The sequence below is a fragment of the Hypomesus nipponensis genome, chromosome 9 (genome assembly GCF_054491055.1).
Source record: "Hypomesus nipponensis isolate SF chromosome 9, ASM5449105v1, whole genome shotgun sequence".
NCBI lineage: Eukaryota > Metazoa > Chordata > Actinopteri > Osmeriformes > Osmeridae > Hypomesus > Hypomesus nipponensis.
The window spans coordinates 24603962-24631038 of NC_140369.1; the positions used below are offsets into that span (position 1 = coordinate 24603962).

Sequence of the window (27077 nt, forward strand, 5' to 3'; positions counted from 1 at the left end):
CTATGGCTCATTCGGCCAATGTGAAAATGTAAAAAATATATCATTTCCTTGCCAGCTTAAATGTACTCCATCTCTCAGAAACTGGTCTGGCCTATTGAACTTGATCTGTGAATGTCTGATGATTGCACCGCCAAGGAGTCTAACAAAGGAAGTCATGACACTGTTAACCCAGATTCGTGCTTTGTTGATTTTTGCTGGGTTTGATAGGTGCCTCCAGTTGATCCTTTGGACAATGCTGGAGTACACTATCTTCATCAATGGGAAGTCTGTGTGCAGCTGTAGTAAGTCCTTCTTAATTCTTCTTACAAGCTCAATACTTTTCAGTTTCCCCAAGTCATTACCACCAGCATGAACAACAAGTATGTCAGGGGCAGCCTGAGTGGACAGCTGAGAGGAGAAAAGTGGGAGAAAGCCATCCCATCGCAGACCACCAGAGCCAAACCAAAAGATATCTGCGCTGAGTCCCAGGTTCCTCCCCATGGTCTCGATGGCCCTTGGTTCCCCACGGCGCACAAGACTGGAGCCAATGATCCAGATTTTTTTGGCTGAAAACACATTGATGTATGTTTTTCGTTAGGACAGAATACCTGCTTCTAGCGAATGAATTGATAAGTGAGTGTAGCTGCGGAGTCAGGATGATGAATGAATGCATCATCATCTGGTTAAATAACAGCATACGATGTCATCGTTTTTTCTTTTGCAAAGTGCGTGGCCTATTTATATAAATAAAGACACACTACATATATATATATATATACAGTATATAACCTTGTGCTATGTTATGATGATGATAAATAGCCTATTGCTTTATTATTATTAATATTATTATTACAACCTATTGTATGGCATTGTTGTGGTGATACCTAACCTAATGTAGCATAACTATAAAAATATTATTGTTATCAGTTAAAGTATTAATCTTTGTCTTTGCTCCAGATAGACATGTACAAAATCTATGCTCACGCTTAACATAATATAATATTTGACATCATGTCATGAACATAAAAACGTAAGATTACATAAAAACATAAAAATCTGTTTATCTGTTAATAACGGGAATAAACTATATTAACCACATTTAATGTATGTGTGACAACCATTTGATAAACTTGCTACAACAGGGCAGGCAACTCAAGCCATTTTTCCTGTGCTCATTTAATACTATGATTCAATATAAGTCTATGGCTCATTCAGCTCAATGTAAATCGGCTATCGGCCAATGTGAACTTTTGTGCTCGTGCCCTGTTAGTATCCGCGAGCACGTTTGCAGGCAACTTTTATTGACGTAGGCAAATAAATGGGGTGCTAGTTTACCCATTTCGGATTGGTCTCAAACTTGCCAAAAATCGGGAAAAATTATTCTATGAAAAGGTTAGTAGTATGATCCAGGTTCGAGAATCCCCCAAAAAATATTGGGGGAGATAGTTTTGTAAATGTTGACTGGAGTTAATAGAATAAAAAAGACCGGAAGAGTCGGAAACCTAACCGTAATGCAATACCACCTACATCCACCGGGGCCGTTGCTTCAAGCCGAGGGGCGAGGGGTGGGGGCTTGGGTGGGGGTCTGGTCTGCACCTCTCCCTTCACCAACGATCTCTGGACTGAATTAACAGAATTGTGTGCTTTTATTTTGAAACTACACTCAGTCTTCCGGGGGTACTTCCGTGTTGTAGACTCGGATGAAAATATTTTAGTACATTCTATCGATACAAATTGACCTGCTGGAGACGGGAGTGGAAGTACAAATTAAGTTTAACAATGTCAGAACTAGAGATGTTTAGAGAATTTATCAAAGAGCGACTATCAATTGAAGCTTTACAGATCTTCGAAACCGTTGAAAATACATTTTCCGAGTGCAAGGGCGACAGCGCGCGATTGGACGTTAAACCGGAGATTAATCTACACCCAACAGGTTTTATATTCAATATACATGATTTTATTGTTAATTTGTTGTTATTGTCAGTGAGGAGTACAATACATGTTGCCCAATTTCACACTATGAACCAGCAAACGGTGTGAGGCTGCGATTCAAGCTTGGTGCAGAGGTGCAAGCACCCGCAAACGATATGGTGGAGATGGGAGCCGATTTCATTAGGGTAGAGTGGATATTGGACAGAAAGCATACATTTTTACTACTAACCGCCAAATAATTCTAGACTAGAATCATTTATTTCATTGACTTAAACAGTAATTAAAACGACTAAAACATAGTAATTGTTCCTGTCTTTAAAAAGGCTTTGATGGTGAGAACATTTACATTGACGTTGATACGTCAATGTAAATGAGGTTTTGGTACGAGAAGTCCGTTTTCAGCACAGCTCAAATTCCGTAGCTGCTGGGCTCAACGCTTTTTTGTATTCGTTTATTAAACATAACTTAACAAAGGGGCGTCGTTAGACCCTTTTTACAGGGTTACGTGCCCAGTATAAATCTGCTGTGCACCAGTAAAATCTAAAGTTTGAGTTTAACAAACCGAAAACACAAAGCTTGCATAAACTGTAGATGTACCTGCCAAAGCTGATATCAAACTTGCGTCCCTGAACTGTTATATCGTGGGTTAAGCGAGGGGAGTTTCTATAGCCTAATAGTGCATTGTGCGCAACAAGATTGGAAGAAGGGATATGAAAAGGGGCCTGTGTCCCAGTCAGGGCCGGATGCAGCCTGCTTTGATTGGGGGGCAGCAGGGTCGGACTGGGACTGAAAAACAGCCCGGGACTTTGAAACACAGACCGGCCGCCCCCCACTCCCTCCACTTTCTCCCTCACTTTCTTTTTCCATACTTGTCTTTGTTTCTGCATCTGCTATTTGATGTTGCAAAAGAACAATAATCAGTTATTCAATAATGACAATCAATTCAACAAACTCATTTCCATATAATAACCCTGTTAAGACTGACTCTTGTGTACAGTTTTAGTGCTGCACCTGTCATAGTCTCTCCACTGGACCCTGTCACCACAGTAGCATGATAAAAAGTTTTTCTTTGTATATACAAACACGCACGCATAGAACAATCGATGGCTAACGAAGCTAAAAGACTGTTAACGTCTTTCACCCGTGTATCTTCTATGAAAACAAATAAAGAATATAGCTGCAAGCAGCGATGCGGGTTCCTCCGCGAAATGGCAAAATATTATAAAAATGTACATTGTAGAAGGTCAAGAGTTGGACAACAAGAGAGCAAAACTACTTCATGTTGGGCCAACTACAATAGGCTGAATGGGGATTTGAACTCATTAGCATAAGGTTACAAGGCAGACTCTCTATCCTCTCTGGTACACACCAACTGTTGAGAATGTATGAGTAGAAAGGGCAAAGTATTAGCTTTGGTCAGCTTTGGGACAAAGGTGAAGAAGCGGTTGACATTTCAAAGCGGAATTGCATGAAATTGCGCATGGTATTTCATAATGATGTCATCCTGTTTAACTAAACAGATATTCAAATTTAAGACAGGCTAAAAGACTGCGGCTGGGTTCAAACCTGCAACCTTATACTTCGCTGGTCACTGTCCCAGTCCATTGAGCTATTCTCAGTGTTGAATATTGTCATGTTCAGTAACTGTATAAAAAAAGTACGCTGTTTCTTCTGCGGTAAGAGTTGTTAGATTCAGCCAAAGTTTAAACTACTAAAATTCAGTCATATTTTGACATGCCAACGTGAAATTGTTGATGGTACTTCAGAGTGATGTCATCTTGAACCCAATAAGGTTTGAAAACCATCAGTCAAAATGATATTTGATTTATTGACACAAAGATATTGAGGCAGTGTGGATTTTACATAAATACACCCCTTTCAGACATTTCGTATTACATTTCTCATTCCATTTCACCCTATATAAAAATACACCTGCCTGCACACTATCTCAATCCATGCCGTTTACTTCCCTCCCAGCGCAAGTCACGCCAAAGCAGAAATGCTGTAGCGGACGCATGAGGTTTAGATGACGACCAAAAATTGCCTTTCACAGTCAAAACACATTGCTCACAACACTGTTTCCAGAATTCCTCAAAGATGGCTTAAAGACCATTTTTCAGAACCACAGTCAACTTTGATCAAGAATAGCCTCTTTGGCAAAAGGTTTATGGCACAGTCCATGATCAACTCCTTGCGGACATTGATGTACAATGGCCGACTCTCACTTGCCATTAAACCACACAACATGCACTCTCAGAGTGACCAACAAGATTATTTTAACTAACAAACAACAATATTAAAAAAACATCTAACTGAACAAACTCAACAACTGAAAACCTTGCATAGCTGTTGTAACCAAACTATTTTCCACAAGTTTTGGCGTTTTTTGACATGCCACACTGCATGCTGGGTACCCAAGAGCGCTGACGCTGATGATCTAGCTGTGCTCCGACTGCGTGATATGACGAGATGCTAATGACGCGATAAGGTGTTGGAGTCTCCAGAAATGGAACGCGTTTTTCTGCCTTGAAGCTGCGTGCGCATCATCATCAAGACCCCATGTATATGGCAAGATAACATCCAAGCTAACAATTTCTCCAAATCTGACTGCAGCTTTGTATACCATATGTACTGTGTTATGGTTGTTTGAGTTAAACAACTTGCTTAATGAATTAAATGGCTGTTAAATGTCAAATCCAACTATAAATGTATAAAAGAGAGAGTGCCAATCAAATCTGAATTATTTTGAAACCTAAAGGTTTAAAAGACAACCTTTTCCTAAACTGACATGCACCAACTCAGAGAACTGAGTGTCAACATCCATTTACATCCACATTTAGTCTCTATTTTTTACTCTACAGTTAAGGCATAACTATGTTTAACTTATTGTCTGCACCTCTCTGTCACCAACTGTCTCTGGAGTGGGGGGTGGGGGCTTCACAGAGTGTCTACAGGTGTAAACAAGTCAAATGTAATACTTTTTAAGACCTTTTAATAACACTTCCAATTGAAATTAAAGACCAAATTTACGATGGAAATACAAATCAAAAGTGGAAATATACAGTAATCTTCCCAAACACTGATGTCTGTTCAATATGAACAATATGGTAAAATGACAACAATCGGTTGAGTTTAAGAACATTGACTAAATGTGTGTAATGTGAAAGGATAACACAAAAATGTAATTGCTGTCCTAAATTATATTTTGTATTACACAATGGTGGAGCAGAAACTAGCAATTCCATGAATCCCATGGAAATAAAGGCAAATCTGTGAGATGTACTGATGTGGAGCACATATCATCCAAGAAGCAGTACTTCTCTTGAGTGGTTTTTATTCAGATGACTAATCATTGGATTCAGGTCAAAAGTCTTTAACTTGAAGTGGTTTCATTACTTAAGACACTAAAATTCAGCAGCTTGGCATGATGTGACATGGAAAGGATTAAACATTTAGACTTTTATCAAAGTAAAAAATGCTGGTTTGTCCTTTTTCATCAATGTCCTCAAAAAAGCAGTCTGCAGAGCTACTGTGTCTGTGGGGTGACTGTCTGTCTCTGGAAGTGCAAGCAGGGCCTGCCGGCAGGGGCAAGCAGGGCCTGCAGGCAGTCAGTCAGGGCAGGCCAGCTGGATGAAGCTGTCTTGGGGTCAGGGCTGAAGAGAAGCTGTCCTGATTCTGTCCAGCTAGATAGGGGTAGTCCAGCAAGGGATCAGTTTTTCTCTCAGCATCCTCTGTTGAACTCTGTAGAGCAGGCCCCTGCATGACCCTCCAGACCTGTAAAAGTGATGAAAGGATCCATGTCAGTTGTGAAAAATGAAGCTTTTTACTTCTACACTTGACATAAACTACAGTTTTGACTTTGAAATGCAGTGGCATCACTTGAACTTGAATCCAAATGTGTTGAACTGATGGAGACCCGGCCATGCAGTCACTCCAAACATTTGGCTCGATTCCAGGCTCTGGCAAGAGTATTTAGCTCTAAACTGGTCAATATACACATCTGACCAAAGACCAGCTCGACCTTTGCCTGTAAACAGTGATTCTGACTGTCAGAGACCTTTAAATAGGCTGACCGAGTGAAACTAGCCTGGCTAACGTAGGTCGCTTTCTCAGGAAAATGACAAATGAAATAGGCTTGTTTTGAAAGATCCTATATACTGGCTATCTTCAGTAGACTCTTGTCTACAAAAAGCAGCCCTCCCTGACGTTATAAGACTAGAATTTAGTGAATTACGATATCGCTTACACACTGCCAGTGAGTGAGCGAGCCGAGTCTGTCACTGAAGTCAAAACAATGTACCCCCGGGACGCAGTCTCACTCTACTTGCAAGTTTTCCACAAATCACAAAAATAATTGGAGCATCTGGCTACAAGCACAATTCCTACATCTCCTAAAGGCTTCCCTCCTCGAGGTTTGGTAACATACACATTTTTGGTGTCGAACAAACTGTAAAATGGTGAACTTATGAACATGACGCGACCAAAACATGGCTGTCGCCTAAGCCTATGCGGTCTCCCTGGCGCATAGGCTTATTACAAAGACTTTCACGAGCCAAATCAAAATTCTGAGCTATGATTCACTAATTACACAGAGGGAAAAACTAGCTACTTTTCGAGTTCGGTTTTCCGTCACTTCTAACTCACGATTTAAAGGTCTCAAAGTGCTCAAACCTTCACCATCATTCAAGAGTAGTGTACTTTCACAAACCCAATCATTGATTCTAGCATAAAATGTGTAAAAATAGGACTTACCGAACGTGGCTGCCTCCAACACGGCTTTCAGGTGATTACAGTTGAAAACAACAATGGCCGCCAAAAAATAATTGATATCCGTAACGGCGAGCTGCAATTGGAAGCGAAATGAGGGTGAGGGTGGGGCTTGGTCAGCACACCATTTCCAGAAAGGATGTGTGTGCGTCTCGCCAAGCTTGCGTGTGTGTCAAGTAGGTTGACCACCTGTCCCTCTTTGTGCTGTATAGCACAGCATTTTCAATATGCGACGTGCGGAACAAGGGGTGAAAATGCTGTGCGACACAACGCAAAGCGGCACAGGTGTTCACCCTAGTGTCAAGGGGCAGGATGAGTCTGTGAGGATTTGGAGCGCGCGCACTGTGGAGCAATTCAATTGAATTCAATCATATATTGACATACCAAGGTGAAATTGTTTATGTTACTCGAGATAAATGTCGTCTTGAACCCTATTAGGTTTGAAAAACAATCTGTCAAAATTATATTTGATTTATTAACAAAAAAAATCATATTGAGGCAATTTGGACATTTACATAAATACACTTCTTTCAGCCATTTTGTATTGCATTTCTTATTCAATTTGACCCTTTATAAAAACATGTATTTTACACATCTGTAACAAATTTCAAGTCGATTGGATTTATGGTTCATGAGGAGAAGGGTTTTGAAGGTTGTACCAAATTTGGACAGTACAGCTAAATCTATCATGGCGGACCTTATGGGTTCTTGAGGCTTTTTTGTTCCCCATGAGAAATAAGGCATGTATACCAATTTTCAGGCATTTTGGAATAATGGGGCGCTGGGGAAATCACGTAGACTTTGGGCGTGTTTTATAGCGCCACCTATGGGCGCACATGGGCCACTAGCCGTGTGGGAGTAATGAGTGACCTGTTGTATCATTGGGCCAAATTGTAAAAAATTGGGTCCAGGACATTTTGAGCTGTTGGGCCATTTAGCTGAGAAATATAATAATTAGGGCTGTGAAAAATAACGCGTTAACGCGTTATGATTAAATTACAGGATTAATTCGTTATTTTTGTTTAACGTAATATAACCACGATTCCACCCAATCTGCAACTTCTGGATGAGAAGTTCGTGTTCCAAAAAAACTAAGATGGAACATCCAATAAAACCAAAGTGATATGCACACTCCGTGGCAGGGCTCCAGATTGAGACCAAATGGTCGCATTTTGCGACCTGTTTTTGAGACACTGAGCATTTTTTACAAGCACTCGCGCATGTGCGACCTACACATTTTGAATTTATTGGGTGTGCACAATATCAGCACACGTTAGCAACAACGCATAGATACGACGTTCTAGTAAGACAGTGATGTCAGCTTTCCTTCTGCATTAGTACTGTACCTTAAAGTCTAGGAAAGTTGAGGCTATTTTTCGCTAGGTACCTATAAACCTAGCTAAAAGTCTTGGAAAGTTTAGGATATTTTTCGCTAGGTTTCTACGAACATGTCTTCATCTGCCAGACAAGTGGGTGCCCCTTCGTTCTTTTGGTGAGCAGTTTCACGAGCCCTTCTTACCCGGCGTCATGGAGCCTAGCAGCTAAATACTTATTTAGCACTAGCGTTGCTACTGTATCCCTGCCTGTTTTTGAGCTGTTGCGCTGTTATACTCGGCAAGTATCGTGTTGTAGTGTCGGAGGACTGATCGAAAAGTGCATCATACATTTAAATCATTTAGCTAAGACTTGCATGTACAGTACGTAATGTCACATTAAATAATGTATTTAAACTAGTGCTGTCAAACGATTAAAATATTTAATCGCGATTAATCGCATTAATGTCATAGTTAACTCGCGATTAATCACAATTAATCGCACATTTGTATCTATTCTAAATGTCCCTGATTTCTTTTTGTCCCAATCTTTTTTCAAATTTTAATGCTCTTATCAACATAGAAAAGTGGTTCGGATTGCTTTGTGCAAATATTTTTTTTTTTTGAAACAACATTGCAATCGCCTGGCTTTGACGAGGGGGCAGAGAATTTGCATCAGCTGTGTGCTTGGCCATCAAGTGGTATTTCAGACTGGACGTGCTTCGATGATAGCTCAGTTTACAACGACAAAACACACAGATCACTGGTCTTGTCAATAGAATCATTTGGCAACTTTTTAAAAGCAAACTTTCCATTCAGAATCTTATTGGCATCCATTTCGACATCTCGCGCTCGTCATCCACTCAAAACGTAACGTTAGCCTACTACCAGAGAATGTCTAATATCCGTAAACGGGCTCTGCTACCACTCTTTAGCCAGCTCGCAAGCCAAACGAGTGTTTGGCGTGCCTGTTGTTTTGTTTCCGGTCTAGCTAGATCCGGTGTGGTGTTGTGGTTTTTCTAACGTCGGTAGTTGTTGCAACAGCATGTGAAAAAAACTACAAAGTTTGCTAGGCCAAAAAGAGCGTTAATCGCGCGATAAAATAATTGACGCCGTTAATTTGGGTTTGCGTTAACGCTGTTAATAACGCGTTAAACTGACAGCACTAATTTAAACTCAAGCTTATATGGTGCGTTGCAGGGGCGATTCTAGGATCAGACCTTTAGGGGTGCTCAGCCCCCAATGAGAATGTGACATGAATACAGTGCCTTGCAAAAGTGCTAAACGTAAACCCCCTTGCTAATATAAATCCCTAATTTCACTGGATAACAATTAATACATTTATGTATTATTATGCAAAGTATTTAATGAATAAAAAAACTAAGGATGTCCCTTTCTTCATGAAGTACCAGCATCAAATGATAATAAACAATATATTAAAAACATATTATTTTTAGGGGTGCTGAGATTAAATGTAGGGGTGCTTGAGCACTCCTAAAAAGGGTCTAAAATTGCCACTGAATTGTACCCTCTCTAGTTATATTTATAAATGCATTGCAGGTCAATATAAGGTGTGCCCCTAAATTTTCCTCTTGCGCTCTTAAAATTTTCATTCAGGGGCTACAGTGCTCCTAGTAAAAAAAGTTAGTCTGGAGCCCTGCCTCAGGGGCTGCGCTGACCAGCTGGCAGGGGTCTTCAGTGACATCTTCAACCTCTCCTTCAACCTGTCTGTACTCCCCACCTAATTCAAGAGGACCACCATTATCCCTGTGCCCAAGAACACCAAGGTCACATGTTTGAACGACTATCGCCCAATAGCATTGACCTCTGTCATCATGAAGTGCTTTGAGCGGCTAGTCAAATCATTCATCTGCTCCTCGCTGCCCCCCACCCTGGACCCTATGCAGTTTGCATACCGGTCCAACAGGTCTACAAACGATGCCATCGCTCTGACCAAGCACACCGCTCTCTCCCACCTGGACAAAGGGAATACGTATGTGAGGATGCTATTCATTGACTACAGCTCAGCATTCAACACCATCATCCCCTCCAGACTGGTCCCCAAGCTTGTGGACCTGGGACTAAGCACCTCCCTCTGCAAGTGGATCTTCCACTTCCTGACGGAGAGGCCACAGGTGGTGAGAATCGGTGACCGCACCTCATCTGTACTGATCACCAACACAGGCACCCCCCAGGGCTGTATGCCCTCTCCTGTTCTCCTTGTTCACTCACGACTGTGCGGCAACGCACAGCTCCAACCTCCTTGTTAAGTTTGCTGACGATACAACCATCGTGGGCCTCATCTCTGACAGTGACGAGTCAGCCTGCAGAGAGGAGGTTGACACCCTGACATCATGGTACCAGGACAATAACCTCTCTCTCAACATCAGCAAGACCAAGGAGATGATTGTGGACTTTAGGAGGCGGCAGGAAGAGGAGCATACACCACTACTCATCAACGGATCTGAAGGTCAGCTGCTTCAAGTTCCTCGGGGTGAACATCAGCAACAACCTCACCTGGTCTGTTCACACGGACAAGGTGGTCAAAGCGGCCTGTAAACGCATCTTCATCCTGAGGAGACTGAAGAAGTTTGGTATGGACTCAGTCATCCTCATTAACTTTTACAGATGCACTATAGAGAGCATTCTGACTGGTTGCATTACAGTGTGGTATGGGAGCTGCACAGACAGGGACCGCAAGGCCCTACGAAGCCCTACAGGACACCTACCACACACGTTGCCTCAGGAAAGCAGGCAGGATTCTAAGAGACTGTTCCCACCCATCCTTCAGTCTCTTTACCCCGTTGCCTTCTGGCAGGCGTTACCGCAGCATCCGGTCGCGCACACGCAGATTGGACAACAGTTTCTACCCAAGGGCCATCAGGCTTCTGAATGGACGCTGATATGGAACATTGCACTACTGTACCTCACTGTACTTCGCCATCAGGCTCCTGTATGGTCATTGACATTGTCACTGATCTGCAATTTTGCACTACTGTACTCCACCTAGGTTAGAATAGGTTATAGGATTGTTATAGATTTTATGTGCATTTAGGGTTAGTATAGTGTATTATTTATTGTTATCTGTATATTTAGGGAGTTTTAGTATTAGGGTTAGTATAGTCGATTATTTACTGCTATCTGTATATTTAGGAAGTTTCACTTTTTTAAGCTCAGCATAGATGTAAATTATGTTCTGTGTACTTATGTTATGTTATGCCAGGTGCTTGCATTGTCTTGTCTTAAGAATATCAGAATCAGAATCAGAAAGGGATTTATTCGCCATGAAAGTTTGCACAGACAAGGAATTTGCTTTGGCAGGAAGGTGCATACAGTAAACATATAGGAATCTTAAATTTAAATATGTGGTCTAACTATACTAAGGATACATAAACTAGCAATACTAAGTGGAATACAATTAAAGTAAAATATAAGTTGCCAATTTACAATATAAAATACAATATAAAATACAAACATTACAGGAATTGAATGTAGTGCAAAAAGTAAATAGTTTTTAAGACATTCAGTCAGTGTTAGCTTTTGGTCTCTTAGTCTTGTTATGGACTCAATGATGGCTGTGTAGAAGTGTACCATCATTGTCTTTGGCAGGTTGAATTTTTTCAGCTGCCGCAGGAAGTACATCCTCTGTTGTGCTTTCTTGGTGAGGGAGCTAATGTTCAGTTCCCACTTGAGGTCCTGGGAGAGGATAGTGCCCTGGAAGCGGAAGGACTCCACAGTGTTGACTGGGGAGTCACACAGGGTGATGGGGGTGAGTGGGGCTGTGTTCTTCCTGAAGTCCACAACCGTCTCCACTGTCTTGAGAGTATTGAGCTCTAGGTTGTTCTGGCTGCACCAGGTCACCAGGTTGTCTGCTTCCCACCTATAATCAGACTCGTCTCCACCAGAGATGAGCCCAATGAGGGTGGTGTCGTCCGCAAACTTCAGGAGTTTCACGGACGGATGACTGGAGGTGCAGCTGTTGGTGTACAGGGAGAAGAGTAGAGGAGAAAGGACGCAGCCCTGGTGAGATCCAGTGCTGATGGACTGGGGATCAGAGACTTGTGTTCCCGGCTTAACACACTGCTTCCTGTCAGACAGGAAGTCTGTGATCCACCTGCAAGTGGAATCAGGCACGTTCAGCTGGGAGAGCTTGTCCTGAAGCAGAGCGGGGATGATGGTATTAAAGGCAGAGCTGAAGTCCACAAACAGGATCCTGGCGTAGGATGCCTGGGAGTCCAGGTGCTGTCGGGTGAAGTGGAGGGCCATGTTAACTGCATTGTCCACAGACCTGTTGGCTCTGTAGGCAAACTGCAGGGGGTCCAGTAGAGGGTCTGTGATGGATTTAAGGTGTGCCAGCACCAGGCGCTCAAAAGACTTCATTACCGCAGAGGTCAGGGCGACAGGTCTGTAGTCATTATGTCGAGTTGGCCTGGGCTTTTTGGGCACAGGGATGATGGTGGAGGACTTGAGACAGGCTGGCACATGGCATGTCTCCAGGGAGGAGTTGAAGATGTAGGTAAACACCGGAGACAGCTGGTCAGCTGTCAGTTCTTGAGGGTCGCTGGAGAGACCGACCCAGCTGCTTTGCGGGGGTTCTATCTCTTGAACAGTTTGTTCACATCTCTCTCCTGAATGGAGAGAGTCGTCACTGTAGAGGGGGGGAGGTGGGAGGCATTACGGGTGGAAAGGGGTTGTTCAGGACTGTCCAATTGTCTTTCAAAACGACAGTTGAACTTGTTCAGGTCGTTGGCCAGACGAGATTCGTTATTGGAGTGGGGGGCTCTGGGCTTGAAGTTGGTGATCTGCATGAGGCCTCTCCAGACAGAAGCAGAGTCGTTAGCAGAGAACTGGCGCTTCAGCCTCTCTGAGTACAGTCGTTCAGCCTCTCTCACCGCCTTGCTAAACCTGTTCTTCGACTCCTTGAAACTGTCCCTGTCCCCACTCCTAAATGCGGCCTCTTTGTCCAGCCTCAGCCTTCTGAGTTTAGCTGTAAACCTGGGTTTGTCATTGTTGTAGCTCACCCTGGTGCATGTTGGTATACAGCAGTCCTCACAGAAGCTGGTGTATGATGTCACAGCCTCTGTGAGCTCATCCAGACTATTGGAGGCAGTCAGGAACATATCCCAGTTAGTAGAGTCCAAGCACGCCCGCAGTTCCTCCATAACCTCACTGGTCCACTGCCCAGTCACTGGTTCTGTGCCCAGTCTGACCATGTGTTGTTCTGTGTACCTGACAAATAAAAGACTTGACTTGCGATCTCTACAAACCATGCAGCTAATTTAATGCTCAACACTTGAACGGGGGCTTATTACATGAAAGAGGAATTATTTACTGTGTAGTCTCAGTTACACTATCAGGTCTTGGAAATATAGTGACTTGCTAAAGTAGGCAAATGGCTAGTAGATCACAAAATGTCATAATAATTTCAGTTAATCAAACATCTGCAAGACCCACATTTTTTTTTTACCGTTTGCAGTGCCCCATCCGGGTACTTTCAGTGCACTGAATTCTGCTGGTTCTGTCAGTGTAAGCACCCTAAGCACTGAAAGTCAGTGCTCGAAGTGCATAAGTAGTGTGCAGTAGTACACAGCCCCAGTTTAATGTTAAAGGCTAGCTACCAAAATAACGCTAGCGTCGCTAACAACATTACTAATTCAACTTTGGTAGCTTAGTGTAACCAAGCTCCTCATAAGTTCGTTTTAGATATATTTGTATATGATCGTGTGGACAATAAGACACGGATGCAGTCTCTTTTCATAACTTATATTTTACCACTGCTCTTATTGACATTGCCATTTGAACAACCCTCACTGATTTCACGTAATGCTTTCAGTATGAAGCCTACGGCAACTCCCGAGGGACAAAACACGGTTGTCCGTTGTCACATAGAAAAGTCTGCTACAGTAGGCTATCCTCAGGATTTGCAAGCTAGCTAAACTTATACTTATACTATATCTAAAATAATTTTGTAGACATAACAATGGATTCTGCCACTAAATTAGTGACTTTGCTTTATTTCTGAACATACTAGCTCTATCCACAACCAAAGTTTGTTACACAATGCTATAAGATCGCTTCTACTTATGCATTGCTCTTGGTACCCAGAATGCCCTGCGGCAAGCTGAAGCTACTAAGTTAAGGGTATTAGCTGAGTTAAATAAGCATTGTATGGAGTTCTGTTGTTGTGTTCGTTTTGTTTTGATATTTGTAATGCTATGGTCTGTAGTTTAGATAATTTGAGTGTTCACCCTGATTGGGAATATTATCTAGTTAGATCGGTATCCAAACTGTCCGCTAGAACAGAGAGTCTGGGCAAGTAATCGATCTTGAGCATTGGTCCGCTCCACGTTAGCCGGCGCAATGGTAAGATTATTTGCTTAAAAAATGCGTCTTATTTTCCAGTGCGGCTTCTACTTCGATTTATAAACACAAAGTGCTCATTCTGGAGGGATGCGGCTTATTTTCCGTAAAATACGGTACAAGAAATGTCTGACCTCAATGATTGCCAACAAGAGTTTTGCCACCAAGTACCAAATCATGTCTTGCAGAGGGTCAAAAACTTATTTCATTCAACAAAATGCAAATCAATTTATAACAAATTTGTTTTTTGTTGTTGTTATGCTGTCTCTCGCTGTTCAAATAAACCTACCATTAAGAATGTAGATAATGTATTTGTCAGTGGGCAAGCATACAAAATCAGCAGGGGATCAAATATGTTCTCCCTCACTGTATATGAGATATGTTTGTTTGAAAAATAATGAGTAAAGGATTACGGTAGGAAAATGGTTTTTGGGGTTTATTCATGTAGATTATTTAATCAGCAATTTTTGCCCTCTTTTTACGGAATACTAAGTAAAACTAAATTGCTTAATCTCTCATCTGACAGCATGGACCAAAGATAGGTTTGCACCGTCTTTAGTGCAGAAAAACTGAGTTAACAAGAGTGCTACTAACATGGATTGACTAGCTCTTTCGGAGAGTTTACAGAGTAAGGAAAAGGTAGTTATAAACTTCAATGATTAAAGCCAGATCCATTACATTGGAGCACTACTACATCAGGGTTCTTGTGTTTGTGTTCATGACAGAAAAGAAAATAACAGTTAAAACATATCAATTTGGGTCTTGCCTCTTCTTCCCCCCAGATGTGCAGCAGCTCTCTTTCCCGGAGACCCCACAGATTAAAGAGGAACAGGTGCTGTGGACCAGTCAGGAGGAAGAGCAGCTCCAAGAACTTCAGTCTGAAACTACAGACTCCATACTCACCCAGGAGTCAGAGTTTTATAACGTCAGAATGTCAAAATTACAATTGTTTCTCAGTGACAAACTAACAACAGCAGCTTTAGAAATTTTTGTCAAAGTGGAAAAGAAGTTTGCTGAATACGAAGAAGAAATTATGCGACTGCAAAGCTTGTTGGACATTGTTACTCAACCCAAGATCAAGCTACACAGAATAGGTCTGCTGTATCTATCTTTTGAATAATTTTTCTCTGTAGCTCAGAAAGCTAACATAGTTTACAGTGCATCCAGAAAATATTCAAAGCGCTTCACTTTTTCCATATTTTGTTATGGTACAGCCTTATTCCAAATGGATTCAATTCATTTTTTCCTCAGAATTTGACACACAATACCCCATAATGACAAAAGGAAAAATGTTTGAGTATTTTTAGAGGTTTGTACAAATTCAAATAGAAAATTAAATATGTACATAAGTATTCACAGCTTTTGCTCAATACTTAATTGAAGAACCTTTGACAGCAATTACAGCCTCAAGTATTTTTGAGTAAGATGCTACAAGCTTGCCACACCTATTTTGGGGTATTTCTCCCATTCTTCTCTGCAGGACCTCTCTAGCTCCATCAGGTTGGATGGGGAGCGTCGGTGCATTGCCATTTTCAGATATTTCCAGAGATAATCAATTGGGATCAAGTCTGGACCAACCAAGAAAATTCACAGAGTTGTCCCAAAGCCACTCCTTTGTTATCTTGACTGCGCTTATTGTAGTTGTCCTGTTGGAAGAGGAACCTTCTTCCCAGTCTGAGGTCCAGAGCGCTCTGTAGCAAGTTTTCCTCAAGGATCTCTCTGTACATTACTGGATTCATCTTTCCTAGTCTCCCAGTTCCTGCCGCTGAAAAACATCTGCACTGCATGAGACTGTTGCCACCACCAAGTGGTGAGTGGTTTCCTACAATCTTTGTTTCATCAGAACAGTGAATTTTGTTTCTCATTGTCTAAGAGTCCTTCACATGTCTTTTGGTAAACTCCAGATGGGCTGTCATGTGCCTTTTACTTAAGAGGGGTCTCCGTCTGGAAGTGCTGCAGAGATGGTTGTCCTTCTGGAAGGTTCTCTCTTCACAGAGCAATGCTGAAGCTCTGTCCAAGTGACCATCGGGTTCTTGATCACCTCCCTTCTTCCCCGATTGCCGAGTTTGGCCGGAGTGCCAAATCTAGCCCTGATGATTCCAAACTTTTCCAATTTACGGATGATGGTGGCCACTGTGCTCATTGGGACATATCAATGCTTCAGACATTTTTCTGTACCCTTCCCCAGATCTGTGCCTCGCTACCATCCTGTCTCAGAGGTTTACAGATAATTCCTTGGACTTCATGTCTCGGCTAGTGCTCTGACATGCACTGTCAACTGGGGGACCTTCTATAGACATGTGTGTGCTTTTCCAAACCATGTCCAAACAACCAAATTTACCACAAGTGGACTCCAATCAAGTTGTAGAAATATCTCAAGGATGGTCTGTAGGGCTGGGCCGTATGGCCTCAAATGTATCACAGTATAATCTTAAAGCATGGAAGGTAACGGTATATATATCAAGATATATTCGTTTTTCTTAACATTTCTAGTTGGCTAGTCTACAGAACTCAGATTTGGTTGTACGGCAGGTGTGTCGCATGAGTTGAATTTTTCCAATATTTATAGTGCTTTGCCACATTAAAAGAGCTAATATAGCTTTCAACAGTATGTTCATGAAATAACAACATTTCAATATTTGTATTGAGCTAGAAAACAAATTATTACATGGCTGAATACTCTACTCTGTTGGCCTACAATAAACATTTCACAATTCTAACAAAAAAAACGTAAAATGGTAGATTGTTCATATTCGCGCACATGCATGGCTTTCAGTTTGTGAAAAATATTGCTAGTGTTTCCACCTTTGGCTAGCAGAATTCGACTACACAACTTACAGAGAATTGTTTGTTGGTCGATGTCGGATAACTTCAAACCAAACCATTTCCAAACGACAAAAGATTTATTCTTTTTCGTCCGGCAAATCAACCCCACTGTCGTTATTTTCGGACATCCTCAACGCTTGCTTAAAGTTACACTTGCCATCAAAAGCAGCTTACTCCAATGAATGTTTGAGTCCTCTGGAGTTGCGCATGCTTGTTTGTTGACTTTCATTGGCTGGCACAAAGCGTGCAGCGTCCATGTTTTGAATGTTTTTTTTGTTTATAAAAGACACAAATTTGAACTACATTTACATTGAGTCATTTAGCAGCTCTTATCCTTTTATCGACCCCCTAACCGCTCAGCCATCTGAACCCTCAGTAGCCCACTAGGCTGTATCACTTGACTTATATTTTATACCAAACGGAGACAATTGACTTAATACATGAAATAATATATTGTGATATCCATGATATGGCTAAACATGCCACATCATGGCACATCACCATACTGAAATTTGCGGTCATAACAGTATACCGCCCACCCTTAATGGTCAGTGAAAGCAGGATGCATCTGAACTAATTTGAGTGTCATGGCTAAAGTTGTGAATACCTATGGGATTTTTTTTGTTTTTTATTGTTAATAGATTTGCAAAAATGTCATTGAAACGTTTTCCACTATATCATTATGGGGTATTGTGTGTAAAACTTTGAGGAAAAACCATTAATTCAATCCATTTAGGAATACGGCTGTAACATAACGTGGAAAAAGTGAAGCCCTGTGAATACTTTCCGGATGCACTAAATGCAGTTAGACACTAAGGAAAGCTTGCCCTTGACTGTTGGTTGAGTAAAAGACATACATACATACACACACACACATGCACACACTCACATACACACACACATATTCCGTCACGCTGATTCTGTCCCAGGTTTAAAAAATCGTCACAGCATCATTAACTGACATTTCTTGAGAAAACCCCTTGACTTTTGCATGTTATTTTAGAAACACTCTTCACTGAAATGAACACTGCAGATTTTGTTGCCGTGAGAAGTCGATGTCTGTAAATAAAATACAGGCATCTTATTTTGTAATTTAGTGCACAGAAGACTTCCAACTGCGGTACAGGATTGTAAAAAAAAAAAAATCATGACAAACATTGTCTGATACCATCTGGTTTAGTCTAGGACAGACATGTTAGGGCACATATATAAACGTATATAAGAACAACTAATTAATCACTTTAAAGGGTCTTTCACATTTGCAGCCAGGTGTTTTTATGATTGGACAGTTTATAGCGGTTAGGAAAGGTTATTTGTAAGTTTCAATGATTAAAGCCAGATCCATTACATTGAAGCACTACTACATCAGGGTTCTCTGGTTTGTGTTCATGACAGGCTGCACTTGTGGTTCCTCCTGGGACCTGTGTCAGAAAAAATCATTAAATCGTATCTATTTGGGTTTTGCCTCTTCTGCCCTTAGATGTGCAGCAGCTGTCTCTCCCGGAGCCCCCACAGACGAAAGAGGAACAGGAGCTGTGGACCAGTCAAGAGGAAGAGCAGCTTCAAGGACTGCAGTCTAAATCTACAGACTCCATATTTACTTCTCTCAGTGTGAAACATGACTCTGATCAGGAAGGCTCCTCTGAATGTCTTGACCAAACTGTTAAAGTGGAGAACAGAGAAGGACACTCTTTACCCACCAACACAACTGAGGAACAAATCAAAGCAGAGGCTGATGGACAAGACTGTGCAGCACCAGAACCAGGCAGTGACTCTCAGCCCCTCTCAACTCCAGACCATCCTACAGCTCAGAGTTTTGAGGAGGAACATGCAGGAGTGCTGTTTTTTCGGAACGGAACACAAAACAACGAGGCCCTGCCAAGGGAAAATAGGCCTCAGGGAAATCACAGAGGAATAGTAATACATCAGTGTCAGGAATGTAACAAAAACTTCAGTCAAAAGGGTACTTTGGTTCTTCATATGAGGACACACACAGGAGAGAAACCTTATCAATGTCAGGTATGTAACAAAACTTTTAGTCAAAAATGTACTTTAGGTCTTCATATGAGGATGCACACAGGAGAGAAATCTTATCAGTGTCAACAATGTAACAAACAGTTTGCTCAAAAGGGTTATCTGGTTAGACACATGAGGACTCACACAGGAGAGAAACCTTATCAGTGTCAGGAATGTAGCAAACCATTTGCTCAAGGTGGTAGTCTGTTGAAACACATGATGACACACACAAGAGAGAAACCTTATCAATGTCAAAATTGTAACAAACGGTTTACTCAGAAGTCTGCTCTGGTTGCACATATGAGGACACACACAAAAGAGAAACCTTATCAATGTAAGGTATGTAACAAACGGTTTGCTCAGAAGTGTATTCTGAATCAACACATGAAAACACACACAGGAGAGAAACCATTTCAGTGTCAGGAATGTAACAAAAGATTCAGCGCCAAGTGTCATTTGGTTGTGCACATGAGGACACACACAGGAGAGAAACCTTATCAATGTAAAGAATGTAGTAAACTCTTTACCCAGAGTGGTAGTTTAGTTGAACACATGATGACCCACACAGGAGGGAAACCACATCAGTGTCAACAATGTAACAGATCATTTTGTCGACAGTTTAGTTTGGTTGAGCACATGAGGATACACACTGGAGAGAAACCATTTCAGTGTCAACATTGTAACAAACGGTTTGCTCAGAGAGGTAATTTTGTTAGACACATGAGGACTCACACAGGAGAGAAACCTTATCAGTATCAGGAATGTAGCAAACTATTTCCTCAGGTTGGTAGTTTGTTGAAACACATGATGACGCACACAAGAGAGAAACCTTATCAGTGTCAAAATTGTATCAAACGGTTTACTCACAAGTCTGCTCTAGTTGGGCATATGAGGACACACTCAAAAGAGAAACCTTATCAATGTAAGGAATGTAACAAACGGTTTGCTCAGAAGTGTATTCTGAATCAGCACATGAAAACACACACAGGAGAGAAACCATATCAGTGTCAGGAATGTAACAAAAGATTCAGCGTAAAGTGTCATTTGGTTGTGCACATGAGGACACACACAGGAGAGAAACCTTATCAATGTAAAGAATGTAGCAAACTCTTTACCCAAAGTGGTAGTCTTGTTGAACACATGATGACCCACGCAGGAGGGAAACCACATCAGTGTCAACAATGTAACAAATCCTTTTGTCGACAGGCTAGTTTGGTTGAGCACATGAGGATACACACTGGAGAGAAACCATTTCAGTGTCAACATTGTAACAAACGGTTTGCTCAGAGAGGTAATCTTGCTAGACACATGAGGACTCACACAGGAGAGAAACCTTATCAGTGTCAGGAATGTAGCAAACCATTTTCTCAAGTTGATAGTCTGATGAAACACATGATGACGCACACAAGAGAGAAACCTTATCAGTGTCAAAATTGTAACAAGCGGTTTACTCAGAAGTCTGCTCTGGTTGGACATATGAGGACACACACAAAAGAGAAACCTTATCAATGTAAGGTATGTAACAAACGGTTTGCTCAGAAGTGTATTCTGAATCAACACATGAAAACACACACAGGAGAGAAACCATATCAGTGTCAGGAATGTAACAAAAGATTCAGCGTCAAGTGTCATTTGGTTGTGCACATGAGGACACACACAGGAGAGAAACCTTATAAATGTAAAGAATGTAGCAAACTCTTTACCCAAAGTGGTAGTCTAGTTGAACACATGATGACCCACACAGGAGGGAAACCACATCAGTGTCAACAATGTAACAGATCATTTTGTCGACAGGGTAGTTTGGTTGAGCACATGAGGATACACACAGGAGAGAAACCATTTCAGTGTCAACAATGTAACAAACGGTTTGCTCAAAAAGGTAATCTTGTTGGACACATGCGGACACACACAGGAGAGAAACCTTATAAATGTCAGGAATGTAGCAAAACATTTTCTCAAAGTGGTGGTCTGAATAAACACATGAAGGCACACAGGTGAGAGACCTCATAAGTGTCAGCAATGTAACTTGTCATTTTGTCGGCAGGTGGGGGCCTATACTACAAAGTAAGGTCAACATACATGGGGTGTATTTGAGTTAGCTGGCTTCACTAAGCTTGACAGCCGCAATCATGCAAATTGGGCAGGGGTTGCTCCTATGACCAGTTGCAAAGTCTTCCAGAGCTACATATGTAACACGGACCAGTCAAAAGGGGCTCTTGTTGGCATTCCGTCATGTCCACTAGACTGTAGTTAACCCTGCCACATCATTACAGCAGATCAGACTAAATAACAATAGTTTATTCCATAAAAGTTTTGAGCAAATAAAAACACAGGCTACAGGCCTGAAACATGATTCAAACCAAGAAATAGGTTTACTTGCAAATCTTAGAAGTTGTTGGTGGTTTAATCAGATTCAGTTTTAGGATGTTTTCTGTTGGCTGTATAAACTACAAAGATACTTGGGGAAAGAAAACATATTTTGTTGGGCCCCAGTTCCTGCTTCAGAGTATACACAGGAGGGAAACCATGTCAGTGTCAATACGGTTTACTTTAAAGTATTGTGGTTGTTCATATGAGGACAAACATCAGAGAAACCATATCAATGTCAACCATGTAAAACCTTTTTTTCATGTTCTGTCCTGTTTGAGATTTCTTGTTTTGATTTTATTTTGTTGTAATCTGTAGCATCTCCTATGGACAATACCTCGACTGCTGTTATGAAATTATCGACTGATGATCAACAGGCTTGTCTGTGAGGCAGTAATAAAGTAGTGTCTAGAAAATGTACTTCCTGACTTGCATGTCTTTAATGAATGAAGTTTGACTTGCTGTCTAACTTTGGACAACTACATTAAACACACAGGCAGAACAGTACACGATTTACATGGGAGACAGTAAAGGATATACCATTAGTATTGATGACTAATTTACAGACTTGTGTAGCGGGGTATATACGTTTAACAACCCGTTAAGGAGTAGCGTCGCACATATGTGATCATTCAAAAGCGGACCCCACAGTATGGCGTCACACGTGTGATTCTGAACATTCAAACCGACTACTTTCCAATAGACAAAAACGTAAGACAAACACTATAGTATGGCTTCAAAATTTACAATTAGGAGGCTAACAAGTAACACTACCAGGTAGTTGCATTGCTACAAGTATTATGCTAGGTTGCTAGGTAATGGAAGCTAACTAAAGCTAGCTAGCTTCCGTTTTGTAAAAATGACTCACTCTGTTGGAAGCGTCAGAAATATTTAGAACTCACGCATGTTACGGTTAAGATTAGAAATACTTAATATATAATAAAGTATTTCGTCGACGGGACACCACCCCAGGCTTTGTTTAAAGGGACTGAGGAAACCTTATTTAATAATAGCCTTCATAATAATCAGTCTAATCTTAAATAGTGCATTCTAAGAAAGTAGAGCAGATTGGGTTGTGAGGGATACGCAAGTATTATACACAATGGTTTATTCAGTGATGTTGCTTAATGTGAGGAATAGGTTAGAAATGACGCGTTCACTTCAGTTTAACTCCTACGAAAAAGCAGGGAGTGATTTTTCATTGTGGGTTTTTATAATCCAAACTAAATGTGGGGTATCCCTTTTTAAAGGTGAACTCTTTCATTGGTCAATTAACCTGACTGGGCGTTGTCCTGAGATTAGATAGGTGTGAAGTGGTCGGCAGATGAGGTCAATATTTCAGATGTTCACGGAATCCTTAAACTTCAAAATATAACAATACAACATTGAGAAATGGTTTTGTAAGTATGGTACAATCATTTTTATATTTTATTATTTTTTAAGATTGAATGACTTATCATAACAGGAAAGAAAGTTACATTAAAACATCAAATTACATCAACACAGCATTTAAAGGGGAAAGCATAAATTGTCATACAAATTTCAATAATTCTTCTAGTGTCCACAAACAGTATTGTTTTTGAGAGATGTTTGTAAATCCGTTAAATGTCTGTTTTGGGATAAATCCTTTATAATTCAGAGTTTTATGGAGTAGAGGCATTGTATGAGACGTCATATAATGCAACCAGTTGTCCTGATGTCGCCAATTCTGTGTCTTACTGAGTGGTTAAGAAATGGTTGTAGTGGCGGTTTAAAAGCCGATATATGCTTCTGCATCTGAATTCAGCATCTGAATTCAAATGTGACGAGAAATGGGCAGTATAGTTGCTGAAAATGTGCACATTTTATTGATGAAAAGGTTAATTTGTAAAATTGCTCGGACTTCTCGGTAACATAGGTAAATAAACACTCGACAACGTCTTACAAAAAACTATTGCGCCACCTACTCTTCTGGAAGTGAATTGTTTATAGCACCCACAGCCTACGGAGAACCATAAACGCAGTCGATCCGTCTGTTTCGTGTGTATCCGTACGCCCCCATACGTAAACGGAGACGCAGAAGCATGATTCGGCCTTAACTCTGCTAAATTTGTAAACATGTCACTTTTGACCCTGTATGTTCCCCGGATGCACCCACTAGGTAGGGGGATGCAGCAACCATGTAGAGACGTTTATTTCTGCCTGTTGTTTTTAAGTTAGAACACAAACACAATATCCCATGAAAAAAAACACAGACATACAAATCTTTAAAGATATCTAAAATCTTCCAGGAGCTTATTTTGGATGTCTTTCCCAGCCCAGGAAAGGAAATAAATGGAACACAGAGTGATATTTCCCAGAAATGACCTACCTAAACCGTCTGACAAGAGTTTTTGTGAGAAGGCAGATGCTGATCACCACCTCTGGAGAGGACTGGGGATGGTGTCAGGATTCCCACTGGATTACCTGCACTGAGTATGCTTCGGTGTGGTTTCGACGCCTTCTGCTCCAGTGGCTTCGTTTGGGTTTGGTAATGTGTCGGTTATCCGGATCACAAGTGACATACCTGTCAGCGAGGTTGGTAGAAATACAGAAAAATATCCCATCAGAATTTGCAAGAAAACCAAGGCCTCTAAAGGAAAGAGACAGATGGAAAGCCACAGAGTTTAGGTAATTTACCCTGTACACCAGTCCAGCACTATTGAATCAAGATGGCGACGATGATGGCTGCCTCGGGCGGCATGCTGTTTTTAGTTTAGTCTGTTAATTCCAGCTCTCCCAGCTGAACATGCCCGACTCAACCTGCAGGTGGATCACAGACTTCCTGTCTGACAGGTAGCAGTGTGTTAAGCAGGGAACACAAGTTTTGACTCCCGGTCCATCAGCACCGGATCTCCTCAGGTCTGCGTCCTTTCCTCTCTGCTCTTCTGCCTGTACACCAACAGCTGCACCTCCAGTCATCCGTCTGTCAAACTTCTGAAGTTTGCTGACGACACCACCCTCATTGGGCTCATTTCTCAGGTGGAAAGCTGACAACCTGGTGACCTGGTGTAGCCAGAACAACTTAGAGCTCAATGCTTTTAAGACAGTGGAGATGGAAGGAAGAATACAGCCCAACTCACCACATCACTCTGTGCAATTCCCCAGTCAACACTGTGGAGTCCTTCCGCTTCCTGGGCACTATCCTCTCCCAGGAACTGAACATCAGCTCCCTCACCAAGAAAGCACAACAGAGGATGTACTTCCTGCAGCAGCTGAAGAAGTTCAACTTGCCAAAGACAATGATGGTGTACTTCTACACAGCCATCATTGAGTCCATCCTCACCTCCTCCATCACCAGCTGGTATGCCGCTGCCACTGCCAGGCACAAGAGCAGACTGAAGCGTATCATCCGCACTGCTGAGAAAGTGATTGGCTGCAATCTGCCTACCCTCAAGGACCTGCACACCTCGAGGACCCTGAGGTGAGCAAAGAAGATTGCGGCGGAGACCTCCCACCGTGGACACTCCAGCTACTCCCCTCCGGCAGAAGGCTGCGGTCCATCAGGACCAAAACCTCACGCCACAAGAACAGTTTCTTTCCTTCCACTGCTAGCCTTTTTAACATGGCCCCAAACTGACATTGATACTCTGTCACTTTACCTCATACACTCTGTCACTTTAACATATTCAGTATCATTTTTATTCTATATAATTATTTTTTTTATATTATATAGTATTTTAATTTTATATGATATACTATTTTAATGTTATATTGTATTTTATAGCTCAGTCAGTACTTAATTTGTTTTTTGTTGTACATTTTCTACATTTTCTACTTTTGTTCTTTGTTTAAATGTTCACCGTATGCACCTTCCCACCAAAGCAAATTCCTTGTTTGTGACCACTTACTTGGCGATTAAACATATTTCTGATTCTGATTCTGAAGAAAATGTCACCCCAGAAGTTTACAACAGTAACAACTTTCTTTTATTGTTTGTCGGAATCTATATTTTAAGCGACACAAGTCTGGCTGGAGACTATTTAAATTGCCATTTTGTGTATTTTTGTGACTCATTTTAATGAGCTCTAGGGTCAACGGAATTCACCTGGCGGAAGATGTAAAGAACCATGGCACCCTCAACAACTTAAGCGCTTTTCAATATGAAATTCCTTTGGGAAAGATCAAGAGATTGATAAGAAAACCTGGCAGGCCTGTCAGACAATTTGTAAGGAGACTGTCAGAGAGGTCCTTTTCTGCCAGTATCACATCTACCAAAGTTCACCTGGAAAAAGAACACGTCTTCCACCAGATTTTGGAAATGCGACACGGCACAAAAAATTGAATCCCCAAAATTAACCCTAAAGACGGATGAGGCCAACTGCTATTTTTATGCGGGTGGAAAAGTCAAGAGGGTAGGAAACATTGGACAAAGCTGTGTTTGCAGTGTACGCCGAATTTGAGGAGCACAAAACGTTTTTCGAATATCCACTCTCATCATCACTACTCCATATCTGGACCAAAACCTCACGCCATAAGAACAGTTTCTTTCCATCTTCTACTGGCCTCTTCAACAAGACCAGGGACTCCCACTGATATATTAACCTATTGTCTATTATAAGTCCATCCGACAACGATTGCACGACACACAAGCCACCTTGATCTCAATTGCACTATGCCGCCCATTCATATTCTTATTTTTATATATATTTTAAATTGTTTTGATTTTATATTGTTTGGTTCTTATAATTTGTTAGACTGTTGTATTTTTTTTTACTTTTAATTTAAAATCCGTATATGTTGATTGTTTGTACATTTTGTTTTTGTGTAAACCTACATGGCAAAAACACCAAATTCTGATTCTGATCTATGTTGTTAGCAAACTATCTACAACTATGCAAAATATTAAGACTCCAACATATTGAGAGAAAGGCCTTTTCCATTCACCTGTCACTAACGAAAGATGAATAATTTTCTTTTTAACAGTGGAAAGAATTTACTTTTTTGTTTGTTAGTTAGACAACCCAATGCATTTGACCTCTTTCAAATCCAGTAATCCAAATTTTGGTCTGGCCCATGGGTGGTGCAGGCAGGGGGCAAAATGTTCCTCATTGTGGAGTTTGTGGAGGAGAAGAACACTGGACCAGTTGCCCACTCCTGGTACACAAATGGCTTGGCGTGGTGGCCTCCATATCAGGACCAGACCAGGATCCTGAAAAGCATCAGAAAAGATGAGGTTCCACAGCCAGAAAAAGGATGGACAAGGCATCAAGCAAGGGTCCTATATGAAACAGGTATACATCAGACACACAGACAGGAGATACACAACTGTATTTGTGCCCAGAGCTGTTGAAGCAACACTAATATCCACATCAAAAATGTTTTTTATTGTTTAGATTCCTTTGAAAACATTGTATGCAGATTGAAGCAGTCCTGTTATATGTCTGACATCCAGTCAGATTGTGAGATAGCAAAGAGAGAGAGAATGTGAGTATGAAATGAATATAAATATTTGTTTATTCTAAAGAAATTTAATCTTTATGTCTTTTAATCTTGTAG

The 27077-nt window shown here is 41.3% G+C and overlaps 2 protein-coding genes across 3 annotated transcripts; one reads left to right on the forward strand and one right to left on the reverse strand.

The window, feature by feature from the left end:
- On the reverse strand, nucleotides 1-1318 carry LOC146273930 (uncharacterized). Its single transcript, XM_084704027.1, has 2 exons — nucleotides 1315-1318; nucleotides 1-545 (listed from the first exon to the last, which is right to left on the reverse strand). The coding sequence occupies exons 1-2, from the start codon at nucleotides 1316-1318 to the stop codon at nucleotides 1-3; spliced, it is 549 nt and encodes a 182-aa protein (XP_084560153.1).
- Nucleotides 1319-1665: 347 nt separating this feature from the next.
- Nucleotides 1666-27071, forward strand: LOC146273931 (uncharacterized). 2 transcript variants are annotated; one of them, XM_084704292.1, is made up of 5 exons: nucleotides 1666-1912; nucleotides 15134-15445; nucleotides 18658-19196; nucleotides 26608-26812; nucleotides 26915-27071. In XM_084704292.1, exons 1-5 carry the CDS (start codon nucleotides 1759-1761, stop codon nucleotides 27007-27009), a joined length of 1305 nt encoding a protein of 434 aa, XP_084560418.1. In that variant the 5' UTR covers nucleotides 1666-1758; the 3' UTR covers nucleotides 27010-27071. The 2 variants fall into 2 exon arrangements, with proteins under 2 accessions (XP_084560418.1, XP_084560419.1); XM_084704293.1 differs by lacking the exons at nucleotides 26608-26812; nucleotides 26915-27071 and adding an exon at nucleotides 19617-21980.
- The last annotated feature ends 6 nt before the right edge of the window (nucleotides 27072-27077 follow it).